Source organism: Penicillium paradoxum (assembly GCF_028828445.1).
Source record: "Penicillium paradoxum strain IBT 22861 chromosome Unknown utg000003l_segment0_segment0, whole genome shotgun sequence".
Classification (NCBI taxonomy): domain Eukaryota; kingdom Fungi; phylum Ascomycota; class Eurotiomycetes; order Eurotiales; family Aspergillaceae; genus Penicillium; species Penicillium paradoxum.
Window position 1 is genome coordinate 3,434,333 of NW_026643181.1, and position 16,828 is coordinate 3,451,160.

Genomic DNA, 16,828 nt, shown 5'->3' on the forward strand with positions numbered 1-16,828 from the left:
AATCGAAGCCTTAGGACTTTTATGCTCTTCTTTGTGCTCTTATGCCGGAAGCATTGTGCGTGGATCTGGAGATCTTGATCTTGATATCTGGGGATTGCCTTGATAATGCAATGGTTTACGCACGGCGGATCAGTGCGGACAGCGTTGACGCATTGACTCGGGATGTATCTGCAGTGCTCTGTGTTATGTAGACGGATCTGATCGCGCTTCCAGAAGGCGTGGATGCAGTATGCTGTCTCCCGTCGTTCATGTAGGGATGCTACGGTTCCTGCTGATAGATCGTCCGGCAGTTTTGTGTTGCCTCGGTGTGATATATGAGTTCTGGGTTTGCTTAGGGGTTTAAGCTTCGATAAGTGGGCTGTAGAGATATGTTTCGGGGGAAAATACATTGAACCTCGTACATCTACTCCTTATATATATCCCTTCTGCGGGTCGAAGATGAGGTTGGCGTCGCTGCACTATATTACGAAACCCTTCCGGATATATATTTCCGACACAAGGATATACAGATACATCATGGAAAGGGTCATCGGAATGAAAAGAAAGTGTTTGTCCAACAAGGTGACTCTAAACCTAACAAAATTCTATATCCGACCCAACCATATCCATCATGATTTTATACATGCATATCTCATCAAAGCCACAGCGCATAGTCACATATCAAGCCTGGTATATTCATCGCTTACCAGCTTGAGCAAAGATCTGTTGCCAGATATCAATCCACTGTTGGTGCTTATATGACAATGGGCGGTGGGGGTTGCGGAACGTGTTCGAGAGAATTTCGCGCAGGCGGCTGTTGAGGATCTTCAGAGCGAGCATGGACTTCCAATCCCGCACGGCGAATCGAATACGGTTTGCATCGATGGAGACGACACCCGAGTACAACTATTATGGCAGTGGTTAGCTCATTCTCAAAAGAGAAAGGAGGAAGAATGCAGCCTTACCTTGAATTCAGCATCACCACACAGCAGAGCTATGGCGAACTCGTCTACTGCGCTGGTATCGTGCGCACTAAGGTGGCGAGCACGCGCCATGATGCTGTAGTATGATAGCCACTTGACCGACGATTCCGCCCTCTTGTTGATGGAAACGGCGGGAAGAGTGACTGTCTGGTTGTTGCCGACGTTACGCCAGCCCTTGCCCTCGCGAGTCAGGAGCTTTGGGTAGAAGCTCCAAGCGATGACCGAGTTGATGACAACGTCGTTGTTGCTGTTGATATCGAAATCTTCGGGGATGATGAAGAATTGTCTGTTTCGGCTGTTGGAGCGCGCACTGGAGAATTGGTTAGTAGCTGTAAGGCGATCATGTATCCTTCAGACCAAACGATTGCTTACCGGTTGAGAGCGGCTTTCTGGGTCGCATCTAGGGTAAGAAGGCCTGCATCGATGATTGACACTACTAATTGCATCTTGACATCTTCGATCGCGAGCAAGGTCTGCGGGCTGAGACAGTTCTTTCGGCAGAATGCATACTCGTTGGACCCCGGCGTGCTTCTCATGCGTCTCCAACTGCAATAGGCATTGTATACAGTCAAGAGATCCGAGTCACCTAGATTTTGTTAGTCGAGTGTCATTGGAGGCAAAGATGATGGAACATACCTCTTCGGAAAGACGCTCGTGCACCGTCACGTTGAGCATTGGACCCCATTGTGTTCACGAATGGCGATTTGGACGAAAGAATTGCAGCGATACTGACAGTTGCGTCCAAGCACCGGAAGAAGGCTCCATGGATGATCATTTTGCCGAGGAAGACATCGAGTGGCAACTTTGCCAGTTGTGTTCCAAGAGAGGTCAAGGTCTCGTTACTTGTCAGAGCTTTGACTTCCTTCAGTGAATCAATGGCACGACGAATATTCTTAGATGATGGTGGGTCAAGGGCTTCAAGAAGTGTCTGCTCGACTTCTCCCAATTTGCAGATCTTCACTCGAAGCACCAGATCCTGCAAAGAAAGTCGCAGCAATTCAGGGGTTTGCTGTTCAGAAAGTAACTTTTCATGCCGGTGTTTTGTGAAAAGATGGAAGCAGATACCATTTTGGACACGGCCAGCACGACCGCGACGCTGTTTAGCATTTGCACGCGAAATGAACGACTCAACCAGGCGAGATAACTGACGTCTCTCATCGAATCGCATTATCTTCTCCTTTCCTGCGTCGACCACAGCTGTGATATCTGGGATGGTGATACCTGTTTCGGCAATGTTCGTGGCAATGACAATCTTCCTTGTACCTTCGGGTGGTACGTTGAATGCCTTTTCTTGGTCTTCGCTGGCAATGGAAGAATGAAGCGTGTGCACAATCCATCCTCTTTGGAACATTGGCTCGGACAAGATTTCATCGTTCAGGCGACGGATTTCCGCCAGACCAGGCATGAACACCAAGATGGCCTTACTGTAGTGAGCCATTTCCGGGGCCGTGGCAATTTTGATCAGCAACCTCTTGATCAGCTCATAATCAAGTCTGTACTCGTCGATGTTGATGACTGTTTCCTTGGTTTGCCTGGAGTACCCATCGAGGCTAGCTTGGAGGCCTCCTGTCGTGTCAGCATCCGTGGGCGGGTCATCCATATCATCGTCGAGAACTGTGTGCTGGGCATCCTCTGACAAACGGTAGTTGGTCATCTCTACTGCATCCTCCAGGTACTTCATTTCCACGGGGAAGGTTCTTCCTGGGATGTTCAAAACCGGCACTCCACCAAGGTAATTCGAGAAACGCTGGGCTTCAAGAGTGGCAGACATGAGGATGAGTTTCAGGTCAGGGCGCTTTTGCATCAATCGTCGAAGTACAATCAGAAGGAAGTCACTGTCAATCGTGCGCTCATGGACTTCGTCAAGAACCACATGAGTGACGTCTTGGAAATCATCGGGTCGCTCGAGCATCCGTACAACCACTCCCGTGGTTCTATAAAGAATTAGCTGAGAGACAACGAAAGTGAAAGTGAACGAATTATCGGAACTTACGCATAGATCAATGGGGTTGATTGAGTGAACTTGCTTTCCAACCGCACTGCAAATCCAATAAGGGATCTATTAGTACCCACGTCGTTCTTGCTCTCTCCAAGCTCCTCGCTAACACGTCGAGCAAGTGAGATTGCGGAGATACGGCGAGGCTCGGTCACATAAACCTTGCAGGGTCGGCCTTGAATCATCTCATGCTCCAGGATGAAGGACGGGATTTGAGTACTCTTTCCGCTTCCAGTTTCACTGCAAATGATGAGAACTCGGTGAGCATCGAGCGTGCTCAGGATTTCATCTTTGAAGGCCCAAATTGGGAGGTTCATTCTGCCTTGCATCATGCGCTGGAACGAGGGCGTCGATGACTTCGCCATCCATGTTTCCCGCAAACGGTCATCAATACCCGAGTAATTGTCACGCGCGGATCCCTTCATCGGAGTACCAGGCTTGCTGCCGATGCCGTTTCTCTTCCGGAAGTTGTCAGAGAGAACGATGTCGTCTTCGAAAGTGCCTTGGTTTTCTTGGACAAGACGTTTGAGCTCCTTAATCGTATTTTTGTCGATTTCATCCTGCTGTGTTTTCTGCAAGGCTGCAAACTCAGTCCAGAGATCTCTCCAAACGGCCGGCAGCCGCAGGTATGCTTTGCCCTCCTTAGAATTCTGAGGAAACAAGATGAACAGAGCTAGAGTTGACACGTAACCTTCAGCCTGCTGGGCGTTCGGTGTTGCAAGGGCATCCATTGACACAAAAGTAGCCAAGGCATTCGACTTGTGTGTAATCGAGTCCACCGCGAGTGAGAACGGGGCCTCCTGAGGTTTCGACCATCGCACTTCGAGAGCCTTTCTATTTGAATAGCTTGAAGTAGAAAAATCTTGGTAAACAACCACACAAGACGAGTCCCTTGATTTACAAGTCTCTTCCAAAACCCGCCGAGGGGTCAACCCTGTTGACTTTCCAAAGTCTCGGAGTGTGATTGGTGTTTTGATCTCTGGGGCAGGGAGACCTAAGATAGAGCCTGAGTCCTCGGGCTCGGCTTGGAACATGTCACCCAGAGCATCGCCCATTCCCTCGATCTCAAGAAGACTCGGGTCTATCTCTTCGCTGGTTTCGGCCATTGGCTGTTCTTCTACAGCGGTTGCGGCCTTCTTCTTTCTGTCAACCGGCCGCCGAATGAATGTGGCATCCTTTCTAAGCTCGTCGAGCTTTTGCTCCCATAGATACTCTGCTTCTCGACGTTCGAAAAGGACATCGCGTTCGATTTTAGCAATCTTACGCTGCAATTTTGAGGATTCAGGATTTTCAGACAGGTTGGGAGCGCCTCCGCGGCCTTTCTTTCCTTTTCCAGGGCGATCGAAGAGATCTGGCTCTAGGCTGTAAAGCTGAGTTTGCAGCTCCAGCCATTCCGGAACCATGACATCTGGGTCGACTGAGCTGTCCGAGTCGTAGGAGACAAGAGGAGGAGGAGCAACCTTTGATGCTTTCCAATCTGGTTTCTTGCTTCCCTTGGTCTGATTTTGGGATGAAACAGGAGTTGAAGACCCCGAAGGCTTTGATTCTGAAACGAGTTAGCGTGATATCCTACTGAGAAGCGCCCAAGGAATTGAAGAAGTTACCTGTCATCCATGAGGTGACATTATCCGTGTCTTTCAGTTGACGAGTGTTTGTCTGCGTATAAGAAGGCAACTCATTCTTATCACTGTGCGTAGCTAGCCATTCCAGGGCTTCATCAAGGTTCCACACAACATCCCGACCAGCACTGGTTGAGTTGGCAGAAAAATAGTGCAGAACATGCTTCAGTGCATCCTCAATACGATTCGCTGGGAAGTCGAGTTTGGCCAAGGTTTCTTTCAGGATCCAAAGCTTGCTGTATAGCTCCTCCTCGGAGCCAGCTTGTTTTGAACTTGTGGTTCGTCCACCTGCCGTAAGATATTCATGCTCCTCAGTACTGGCTAGTTCGAGGATCTTGTCTTGAATATCTGTGGGTAGCCACTCCAATAGGCTCAATGTCACCGATTGCTGTCGGAAAACACGGCGTTCAGTATCCAATTTGACGGCCTGTCGCGTTGCGTCATTCTTGCACTTTGTAGCATACTTATCAACCAGAATTTGAAGTTCTGCCTCTTCAAGATGTTTCTCTAGTTCCTCCGGTGTGTAGTCTTGCAAAGATGAGGTCGCCTGTGGTGCGGCGGCGTCCGCGGTGGGCTCTGCGGTGCGTTGGGGCTGTGGTTCGTTTTCCGGCGTGACTTTCGATGTTTCAGGGGCTGTAGAAGGTGTCGGTGCTGCCTCTGGTTTAGGCTTTGAGGGCGTAGAGACCGTTGCAAAGCCACGAGCCGGGTTAGAGGCGGGCTTCTTCTTTTTCCTACTGCTCGGCGGCATTATGGCTTAATTAGCAGCGGGGCCGGCGGAGGTGTCTTCAAACGCTGAAAGTCAGCGGTCAAAGACCAATGGATTTTGCCTGTGAGATACTGTGGGATATAGTGCACAGGATTCACGTAAAAGAGGGTTGGGGTGTGTAAAGAACGAAGAGTCGGCCATGGCTGTTCAATGGCGGGATGGAATCCAGCTCCCCACACAAAACTCTTATGACAGCATTCCTAGCCCACTTCACCACCTTCACACTCTCTAAACCACCCCCCTTCTCTTTCCATTCCCCCGTATTGACCGCCGATCATGGATGGGATTCCATGGGACCAGGTCAAGGCCGGGGATCTGGATGCCTTGCGGGTCGTACTCCTCTCGAGTTCGACCTCGCGCAGGCTCCGGGCCCTGCAAGAACTCCGCGACAGGAATGGTAACGTGCCGATATATGGCCTCGGGACAAGCAGGTTGGCTGACTGTCTACTCTATAGGATCTGAAATATCTCCGGAAACCCACCAAGATATCCTAGACTTGCTCTTCCGAACCTATCCTCTCTATGTCGATCGATCCTCCCGACAGGCGGTTCAGCAATGCCTCCGCTCCCTCCTCCGCACATCCAATGCGACCGAAGACCTAAAATTCCTTACCCCAAAATTGCAAGCCGAGGCATCTAGACCAGGCCTGGCTTCCTCCTTTGCATTTGTGCTGTTGGAGTGGTGCTCTATCCTGTTGCAACAGGCAAGCGAGGACCAGAACACACCGCTGGCCATTGTGCTCGATTTGATCGCGGTCGATGCCAAGGCTTTGGAAAATTGTCTTGCCCACAACCCCAAGCCTGCAGTGAAGCAGTCTGCTCTTCGAGTAACCAGACGTGCTTTGCGAGCCGTATTTTCGTCTGAGGCATGGGGTGCTGACGCAGTGCGGCAGTCTGTTAGCCGACTGACTACGGACTCCACCCCAGCATACAAGAACGCGCCTCTTCTCGGTGTCGTATGCGGAGTCTGCGCGCGGCTAGCAGATAAGAAATCAATTCTTGAAGAATCCAAGAAAAACATTTTGGCATTCTATGTTAAGGAGATCGTGGGCTCAAAATCCGCTGTGTCCACACATATCGCCAATGGCATGTTCGACTTTTTCGCCTCGTTTGTAACACTTGAAGATGTCACTACTGAATTGGTACCTCCCATGGAGAAGTCCATACTACGAGCACCAGAGGTGGTTCTCGGCGGCGTGATTCCACCTCTCTGTGCCTCTTTGCCAGAAGAAATTGATCTCTCGGAAATAGTGCAAACGCGTCTTTCTAAACACCTTCTAGCTAGCATGAAGTCAAACAACCTCTCAATCCGCCAAGGCGCATCTGATTCGTTTGGATCCTTGCTCTCTCGATGCAAGACCGATCCCTTGGTCTTGAAGATCACGAGCGATATCATTAGCCCGTTGAAAACTCAGAAGATTACCACCGCTGAGCACCGCCTGGCTTATGCCCAGGCAATCGCAGCTATCTCACCTTCAGTGGATGTCTCGAAAGAGATTGTTCAAGGACTCTGCCCCGTTGTTTCACGGGAGCCCAATGAAGCTGCTCTAGAAGAGGAGATCAAATCTTTCAGCAAACACCTTACCTATCTCATCCAATCTAAGACCAAGGTCAGCGATGATGTTATCAACACTATCGTGAAGGGTGTTTCCGATAAGCGAATCCCATTCCGCAAGATCTGGCAAACAAGTGTGGGAGAAGTGCTGTGGAAGTCTGACCTTGAGGCTTTGAAGAGTGCTGAGATTGAACCCCTTGTTACAAAGTTCCTTGCTAAGATGAAGGATCTGTTTGGCGAGGTTGCTTCCAACCCGCTACCATCAGCCCAGAGTGGTGCTCTCTTTTCGGCTTATCTTTTCCTGGCTCTGTTCCACCGAGTTTCCGACATCGAAGGGTCTGCTAAGTCTGCTTGGGAGGAAAAAGTAACCCAGTCGATGACATTGAGTCCCAAGCCTTCTTTCCTTCTTAACCCAAAGGCATACCCAAAGTTGAGTTCCAAGGAAGAAATCCAGTGGCTCGTAAGGGCTTTGACTGCTGTTACTTCCGGGTCAAAGTTTGCTAGCTCTGAAGACGCATCCAAGACGGCCTGGGCTGAGACCTTCATCTACGCAATCACTGCGCCCGCTATTCCCTCAAACATTCGCGAGAACTCTGTGGAAGCTTTGTCCAGAGTCTATCTTACTGATGTGGCCTCTTTTGGACGCACCGTTGTCAATGCACTATGGGCCTGGATTCTTTCTTTCCGCACTGCGGAGAAGGAGTCAGCAGCAGTTTCTGCTGGACCAGAGAGTGAACGCCTACTTCATTTGGTCTTGAAGGCTCTTTGCCCAACCAAGGCTGGTGCAGAGGCCTCTGGAATCTCTTCTTCTGATCTCCAGGTTCTTCTCATTGAAATCTTGATTCTCAGTCGCCCAGAGTTGATCCCGAGCACGTCATGGATTGAACTGTGTCTGAGGACCGGCACAGATCCTGGCGATCTTGTTCGCGCACACCCTGCCAATTGCATTGAGCAGTTGGTTCGCGTCAACGCAGACGCTGTGCAGTCAGCAGTGCCGAATGTCAACCTTGCCATTTGGAGCGCTGGAGCCGAACTCGCGTTTGTTGCCCCTGACGCAATGATCCCGCGCTTGGTTGATCAAATTAAATATGATTTGGATGGCACCCGCCTATCCAAGTTTACTGCCACCGATGCCGCCATTGCACGCACGCCCGAAGGGACCGCTTTCATCGATGTGCTCAGCAGCAAGTCGAAACAGCCTGCCTTTGATAAGAATACCAAGGATTACGATACTTTGAAGTGGGAAGAGGAGCTCCGCGCACAATTGGCCGAAAAGAAGGGACAAAGCCAGAAGAAGCTTACTCCTGAGGAGAATGCCAAGGTCAAGGCCCAACTTGCCAAGGAGGCCAAGATCCGTGCAGATGTTTTGGACGAGGTCAAGCGAATCGAACGAGGAGCTGGCCTTATCCGGGGCCTTGCAACAGGCCCTGCCAACGATGTGGAAGGGTGGATCAACGCTGCTATCACTTCTTTGCTCTCACTTGCTCAGGCCGGCGCAGGTCTGTTCGTTGGTGATGTTGTTTCCCGAGCCTTCATCACTTGTGCCGACGAAGTGTCGACCCGCCTAGGCCCTCTGCGATCTTTCGTGGGCATTGCCACACTGCGAGCCATTGGTAACACCAATCTCCCCGCTGATATGGAATTAGAGCCCCTTGGTGAACTTGTTACAAGAATTCTATACCGATTGCGCTTTGCTTCCGAGCAACGTCCTTTCGATACCACATCTCTCGCTTACGTTCTCCCGCTTATCTCTTTGGTTTTGACCCAGAACGGCATCGAAGAAGCGAAGGGAGAAGAAGAAGGCACCCAGGTTCTCCTTGCTCTCGAGTTCCTGTCCTTCCACTCGGGTTCCTGTAAGTTATATCCTCTCGTGGTGAGTATGTGCCAGCCGATTCGCTAATGATTCTGTCTAGTCACCGACGCCCGTCTGCCTCGTGTCGATGTTCTTGGTCAGCTTCTGTCTGCTATGCAAAGATACACCCAGCACTATAAGCTGGTGAAGGATACGTTGTTCGACTTCTGTCGGTGCATCTCACCTAACATCAACAGCGAGGAGCTGGATACACTCTTGGAAGGAGCCATTGTCGCTGATGCGTCTGTTCGAACAACTGTGCTTCAGGTCATTGAAGCTGAAATCGATCTGACCGACCTCGACTTCTCGGAGCATATCTGGCTTGGCTGCCACGATATGGTGGAGGAGAATGCTGAGATTGCAGACACAATCTGGGAAGATAATGCGCTGGAGGTGGATGACACATCGTTCAGTAAGATCATGAAGTACTTGGATTCGAAGGACCATCAACTCCGAGGCGCTGCTGCCCGTGCTTTAGCACATGCAATTGAGTTCGACAAGAGCAAGTTTGCAGGCATTCTATCTGAACTGCAGTCCAAATATGTGGAAGAGATCAAGCCTAAGGCGCCCGAAAAGGATGCCTACGGAATGCCCAAGAAAGTGGACATTTCAGACCATTGGGAAGCTCGCAGTGGTATTGCACTTGCTTTCAATGCCATGACCAAGGAATTCAATGGTGATGAGGCTGTATCCTTCTTGCGATTCCTGATCGAAAAGGGACCCTTGCTCGATGGAAACTCCCGTGTGCGTGGCCAGATGACAGAGAGCGGTAAATCTATTATCATTCTTCGAGGCGAGTCAAAGGTTGAGGAGATGATGAAGCTTCTCCAAACAACCTTGGAAACCTCCGACAAAGACACCAAGACCTCTGACCTGCTGAACGAGGCTGTCATCGTCCTTTACGGATCCGTGGCGACACATCTCAAGGCCGATGATCCTCGCTTGCAAACTGTTATCAGTGAGCTGCTTGTGGCCCTCGATACTCCTTCAGAGTCTGTGCAGCATGCTGTATCCGAATGTCTGCCACCCTTGATCAGATCATCTGGTTCCAAGACCGCAGAGTATGTGGAAAACCTGATTTACCGACTTTTCAATGCCCCTGACTACCCTCGTCAACGCGGTGCTGCATACGGTCTCGCAGCAGTCGTGTGCGGTAGAGGTATCGCAACCCTGCGGGAGTTCCGAATCATGAGCCAGCTCAAGGAGGCTACCGAGAACAAAAAAGAAAAGGATCACCGACGAGGTGCTTTGCTCGCTTATGAGCTATTCGCCCTTGTTCTGGCGCGGACCTTCGAACCTTATGTCATTCATCTCGTACCCCAGCTTCTGGGAGGATTTGGTGATACCAGCATCAGCGTTCGCGACACCTGTTTGGAGGCGTCAAGAGCTTGCTTCCAAAACCTCAGCTCTTACGGTGTGAAAGAGATTCTCCCTACTCTACTTGACGGCTTAGATGATACGCAATGGCGCAGTCAAAAGGGTGCTTGCGATTTACTTGGAGCCATGGCCTACCTGGATCCGCAACAGCTTGCGGCCAGCTTGCCTGACATCATTCCACCCTTGACGGTCGTGCTCAATGACACCCACAAGGAAGTCCGTAATGCAGCGAACCGCAGTCTTCAACGCTTCGGCGAGGTCATCAGTAACCCTGAAGTGAAGAGCTTGGTTGGCGTGCTTCTGAAGGCTCTGAGTGATCCAACAAAGCACACAGATGAAGCTTTGGATTCTTTGATCAAGGTTTCCTTCGCACACTACCTAGACGCCCCCTCCCTGGCCCTTGTTGTGCGCATTCTCGAGCGTGGTCTTAGTGACCGATCTAACACCAAGCGGAAGTCAGCACAGATTATTGGCAGCTTGGCCCATCTTACGGAGCGCAAGGATCTGATTTCCCACTTGCCCATCCTTGTGGCCGGTCTCAACTTGGCCATTGTTGATCCAGTTCCTACAACGCGTGCTACTGCATCCAAGGCTCTTGGTTCACTCATCGAGAAACTTGGAGAAGATGCTCTGCCCGAACTCATTCCTAACCTCATGGCTACTCTCAAGTCAGATACTGGTGCTGGTGACAGACTTGGATCTGCTCAAGCCCTTTCGGAGGTTCTTGCAGGCCTTGGTACTACCAGACTCGAGGAGACACTGCCAACTATTCTCCAGAACGTTTCCAGTGCCAAGCCTTCTGTTCGTGAAGGCTTCATGACACTCTTCATCTTCTTGCCTGCTTGCTTCGGTAACAGCTTTGCCAACTACCTCAGCAAGATCATTCCCCCTATCCTTGCTGGTCTGGCTGATGATGTTGAATCAATTCGGGAGACTGCTCTCCGGGCCGGTCGCTTGCTCGTCAAGAATTTCGCCCACAAGGCCATTGACCTCTTGCTTCCAGAGCTGGAGCGTGGTCTTGCGGACGACAGCTACCGTATCCGTTTGAGTTCCGTCGAGCTGGTTGGCGATCTTCTCTTCAGTCTTACTGGTATCTCTGGCAAGAACGAGGGCGACGAAGAAGAGGAGGAAGCCACTCAAGCTGGCCAATCTTTGTTGGAGGTTCTCGGAGCGGAGCGCAGGGACAAGGTTCTTTCGGCCCTGTACATCTGTCGCTGCGATACTTCAGGACAGGTCAAGAGCGCGGCTCTGGGTGTCTGGAAGGCGCTTGTCGCTTCTCCCAGAACGCTCAAGGAGATGGTTCCCACGCTGTCTCAGCTCATCATTCGCCGCCTTGGATCCACCAACATGGAGCAGAAGGTTATTGCCAGCAACGCTCTTGGAGACCTTATCAAAAAGGCTGGCGAGTCTGTTCTCAATACCTTGCTACCCTTGCTTCAAGATGGTCTTCAGACTTCGCCCGATGTAGATGTTAAACAGGGTATCTGCATTGCTCTTCGGGAGCTTATCACCGCTGCTTCCCCCGATGCACTGGAGGACTATGAGACAATTCTTATCGCCACCGTTCGGGTGGCCTTGGTCGACAATGACGATGATGTGCGGGAAGCTGCTGCTGAAGCCTTCGACTCATTGCAGCAGATCATGGGCAAGCGGGTTGTGGACCAGGTCTTGCCACACCTTCTCCACTTGCTGAGAAACGACGAGGATGCCGAGCAGGCATTGTCTGCTCTGTTGACTCTCCTCACAGAACAGACTCGTGCCAATATCATTCTTCCCAACCTGATTCCCACGTTGCTCACGTCACCGATTACTGCTTTCAATGCCAGAGCCCTAGCATCTCTGGCCGAGGTTGCCGGTTCCGCCATGACCAGGAGGCTGCCAACTATTCTCAACTCCCTCATGGACGGCATTATCGAGACTACCGACGAAGATCTTCGGGAAGAGCTCAGCACTGCCTTCGACACAGTGTTGGTGTCTGTGGATGAATATGATGGCCTAAGTGTCGCCATGAATGTAATGGTCACTCTTGTCAAGCACGACGATCACCGCCGTCGTTCTGCTGCGGCGCTCCATCTGACCAAGTTCTTCTCCGAGTTCGAGCATGACTTCTCGCGGTACTATCAGGATTTGATTCGCGCCTTGCTGATTTCATTCGACGACCCGGACAACAATGTCGTCAAGTCAGCATGGACTGCTCTGACTGGTCTCATGTCCCACATGCGCAAGGAGGAGATGGAGAGCTTGGTTGTTCCCACACGCCAGATTTTGCGACACGTGGGTGTGGCTGGTGCAGACTTGCCGGGCTTCAGCCTGCCCAAGGGTATTATGGCTATTTTGCCGATCTTCTTGCAAGGTCTTCTCAATGGTACTGCCGATCAGCGTACTCAATCAGCTCTTGCGATGTCAGACATCATCGACCGTACTCGTGCCGAGTCATTGAAGCCTTTCGTTACTCAGATCACCGGTCCGCTGATTCGTGTTGTCTCTGAACGTTCTGTCGATATCAAGTGTAAGTCACGCAAATCCCGAGTAATATCTACGTACTGACCAGTTCCGACAGGCGCTATCTTCTACACCCTCAACAAGTTGTTGGAGAAGATCCCATTGGCTGTGAAGCCCTTCCTGCCTCAGCTCCAGCGTACATTCGCCCGTGGTCTTGCAGACACCACAAGCGAAACTCTGCGCAACCGGGCTGCCAAGGGTCTCGGTATCTTGATTACGCTGACTCCCAGAGTTGATCCTCTTATTGCTGGTAAGTTCCAGCATATTTAACTATGGAATGAACCTCATCGCTAATTTTTGTCTCCAGAACTTATCACCGGCTCTAAGACTACCGATATTGGCGTGAAGAACGCCATGATGAAGGCTCTCCAGGAGGTGGTTGGCAAGGCTGGTGCCAATATGAGCGAGGCATCCCGGCAAGCGATTCTTAGTCTGATTGACGATGACGCCAGTGACCAGACCGGTAAGATTACTATCAAAGGTTTCTGTGTTCAATAGCTTACTGACCTACTTGCAGATTCTGTTGCCATTACCAACGCCCGTCTTCTTGGTGCGCTTGTGAAGGTCCTCCCTGCCACAAGTTCGGTTCCTCTTATTAAGTATGCATATTCCTTCTCCTGGACTAGTGTTACCAGATGCTAATTTACTTGCTTGTAGGAACCGTATCCTCACTGGCTCACTTGATCATGCGGCAGTCCTGGGACTTAATGCTCTTTTGGCTGAATGTCCCGAGGTTTTGACGGAACACTTCGCTGCCGAGCTTCCTACCGTCATCTCCCAGGGCATTGCAAACAAGGATGTGAGTATATTACCAGATTATCCATGGCGGTTCAAAGCTAATTCAAGAACAGCCCTTCGTCTCCGACAACAGCGCCCTTGCTGCAGGCAAGTACCTCTTGTCCAACGATGGTGACCATGCTTTCGAGTCAAGCAAGACCATCTTCGAAGCCTTGGCACCTGCCATTCAGGTTGGTAGTCCTACCGATACTCGCCGACTGAGCTTGGTCGTTATTCGGACTGTCAGTCGTCTTCACCCCGAGCTGGCCCGTCCTCATCTGGCTCTGCTCGCACCGCCCATCTTTGCCAGTGTCCGTGATCTGGTGATTCCCGTCAAGCTGGCCGCCGAAGCAGCATTCTTGTCCATCTTCTCGGTGGTCGAGTCTGATAGCGAGGTGTTTGACAAGTATATGGCCGGTCCAGGAGCATCTCTTCCCCCAGGCCCCAAGCGCAGCATGTCTGATTACTTCAAGCGTATTGCTGTTCGTTTGGCTAACCAGGCGCGTGAGCGTCGGGAGGCTGAAGGTGGTGAGGGTGGATTGGGACTGTCAAATGATGAGCTGGATGATGAGAAGGAAGTATGGAGCATTGGCAAGGTCGATCTCGGAGAGGCCTTTGGCGATGAATGATGATTGATTTGCGCATCCAAGGAGCATCTACATGTCTATAGATATACCCTTGGGTTTTTATTTGTTTTTAGTCGTACAAAAGTTATGCATATGTACGTATGTTGATGTATATTTCATATTGCGTTTCGAGGTTATTCTATACCGGCCATTCACTGGGCTGCGTTTAGTTGTATACTGCCGATCACTATTTCCTAAACGGGAGGGTCCAATCAGGTGACATCAATCCTTTGACAGCACGTGATAAACCTCATCTTTGTTTTTCACCACCAAAGCCCAAGAAAATCGCCCGGTAAAAAACCAGAATAGAAAGCAAATTGTAATCACCCTCTTGATCTATCATTTACCATCCCATATCATCCCGTGGGAATACTCTTGGCTTCCCCGGACTGCAAGATCTTCAAGTTCCATCATCCCGATTTGGACTAGTGCTAGGGTATGCACCCTGAGCCTCTCCGCCCGTTGGTGGAAGCACTCGCTTAGCCCTCGGCTGACCTAATCTGGCCCGCAGTGCCCTCTCAAACTCTCACTGTCGGGATTTCTCAGTGCCACGAACATCATCCGCCAACGACCGTCGATACGCCGACATCAAGATGTGAGTTCATCTCCAAACTGTTATTGAAGTTCTCGGAAGCACTCCCGTGTGCTCGTGTCAATCATCCAACTCGTGGACCCCGATATTTTCGCCATAGTGGAGGAACAACTTCATGATGTGTGTGCCATGATGCTGACCGGGTCTCTCACCATAGGGTCAACCTTACCACCCAGAAGCGCCTCGCCGCCTCCGTGGTCGGCTGCGGCAAGCGCAAGATTTGGCTCGACCCCAATGAGATGAGCGAGATCTCCAACGCCAACTCTCGCCAGACCATCCGCAAGCTCGTCAGCGATGGCCTCATCATCCGCAAGCCCGTCACCATGCACTCCCGTGCCTCCGCCCGTGAGCTCAACGAGGCTCGCCGCAACGGCCGTCACCGTGGCCTCGGTAAGCGCAAGGGTACCAAGGACGCTCGTATGCCCAGGTATGCATACCTTTTCTCGTCTCCAATCGGCCTGTCTCGGACTCGTTGAACGGAATTGGGCCAGGAGCACAGTTACTGATACTGTTTTCTGTTTAGCCAAGTCCTCTGGATGCGCCGCATGCGTGTTCTCCGTCGTTTGCTCGTCCGCTACCGCGCCGCCGGCAAGATCGACAAGCACCTTTACCACGAGCTCTACCACCTGAGCAAGGGTAACACCTTCAAGCACAAGCGTGCCCTCGTCGAGCACGTAAGTTACAACCCGGATCAACCCCACGGATGACGATCGAATATGGAATATGAAGAATCCATATCCTACGCAACAAGAACACACCCAGGCTGACTCGTTCTCTTTTTCCCCGCTACAGATCCAGAAGGCTAAGGCTGAGCGTCAACGCGACCGTGCCCTCAAGGAGGAGATGGACGCCAAGCGTGCCAAGAACAAGGCTCTCCGTGAGCGTCGGTTGGAGCGCAAGGAGGCCAAGCGCGATGCTCTGGTCAGCGAGGAGTAAATCTGATACAAAAATTCAATTACCCTTCCGTTGTTTGACGCTTTTCTCGCAATTCGGCGGTGCGGAGGTTGGAAACGGTTAACTTCTGGGTTGGATTCGGGATTCGAGGCTGTTCCCGACATCGAACTCAGGTCGGCCTTCGGCGTCTTCCTATTAGTCTTAGATTCTGTTACGACTTTCTCTCCTTCCCCTGTTTTCTCTGATAGCACGGGGGTTCGTGGCTTCTTGGATCTTTCGGGAAATATGGGGTGTGGAAAATAGGAAGATGCGATGATGATGTGATACTCAAGCTATTCTTGTTAAAAACGTAACGAGAAAGCAAAAGGAAATCTTTTTTTACTTCACCAAAAAAAACAAAACAAAAACACCACCCTCGTTCCCGCGCATCTACGATGTACTCTGCTTCTATGGCATACTGATTGATATGCTGAGAAGCGGAACGTATGCGCCATCTAGGCCTCCCGGTATACTATTAGTGGTCTCGTCCGTCTTCTAGATTGCGCTGTATATGGTCACTAGCCGATCCCAGTATATGTATACAGCGTGGCTGACACTTTCTTGCTCTGTATTGGCTTTATCGGAATGACTCTCATACTATTATATACCCTTGACCACTGTCGTGGATCAAAGAACTCCAATGTAATTTATGGGTCTGGTGGCTCTGCTGTCTGGGGCTTTAATCCAAGGCCTATCCACTTCTAGATGAACCCACCACTCACACCACATTATTGCAATGGGGATGATCTTGCAGGATATCTATTTGACTTCTTTCTTCTGGCATGTCTACTCATTCGAAGTCTATGCGGAGAAACAAATTTTATATGAATCATTGTTACTCGTGTCTATATATCCATAGCGTAGCCCCACAGAATGCGGAGTATAAAAACCCGTCACTAGAAAGATTCCAGCCCAAGATTGATTGAATGAGGCCGTGTCTATGATTCCAGAGTAATTAAGATTTTGAATCACTCCCTGAGACCTACCTAGGTATCAGCGACCCCAATATACAACTTGGAATGTCGCAAGTGGCCCTCCGAACCCTGTAAAGGAAGAATACGCGCTATGTATTTATATTCCTCACCTTAATGAAAACCAATGCAGGACAGACTTCAAGCCCAAGTATATGACTGTACAAACCAGCAAAGACGGGTCTAAATCCCCAATCTCATGCCAAGAAGCTCAAATAAGGACAGCAGCTATACGGAGTACGGATTTGGAACCCACATACAAAAGCCTACCTCAAACCTCTCCAATTCTCAGTTCGTTTTA

At 50.7% G+C, this 16,828-nt stretch overlaps 2 protein-coding genes across 2 annotated transcripts; one reads left to right on the forward strand and one right to left on the reverse strand.

Moving 5' to 3' along the window:
• Positions 1 to 675: 675 nt before the first annotated feature.
• N7457_003145 (putative ATP dependent RNA helicase) lies at positions 676 to 5,325 on the reverse strand (the record flags this gene model as incomplete). Its single annotated transcript, XM_057174190.1, has 6 exons — positions 676 to 885; positions 945 to 1,272; positions 1,335 to 1,548; positions 1,599 to 2,896; positions 2,956 to 4,504; positions 4,563 to 5,325. The coding sequence occupies 6 exons, from the start codon at positions 5,323 to 5,325 to the stop codon at positions 676 to 678; spliced, it is 4,362 nt and encodes a 1,453-aa protein (XP_057034341.1).
• A 294-nt stretch (positions 5,326 to 5,619) lies between these two features.
• N7457_003146 (uncharacterized protein) lies at positions 5,620 to 15,559 on the forward strand (the record flags this gene model as incomplete). Its single annotated transcript, XM_057174191.1, has 12 exons — positions 5,620 to 5,740; positions 5,799 to 8,750; positions 8,811 to 12,635; positions 12,687 to 12,878; positions 12,936 to 13,091; positions 13,146 to 13,227; positions 13,286 to 13,427; positions 13,480 to 13,933; positions 14,578 to 14,626; positions 14,781 to 15,050; positions 15,147 to 15,297; positions 15,416 to 15,559. The coding sequence occupies 12 exons, from the start codon at positions 5,620 to 5,622 to the stop codon at positions 15,557 to 15,559; spliced, it is 8,538 nt and encodes a 2,845-aa protein (XP_057034342.1).
• Between the last annotated feature and the right edge of the window lie 1,269 nt (positions 15,560 to 16,828).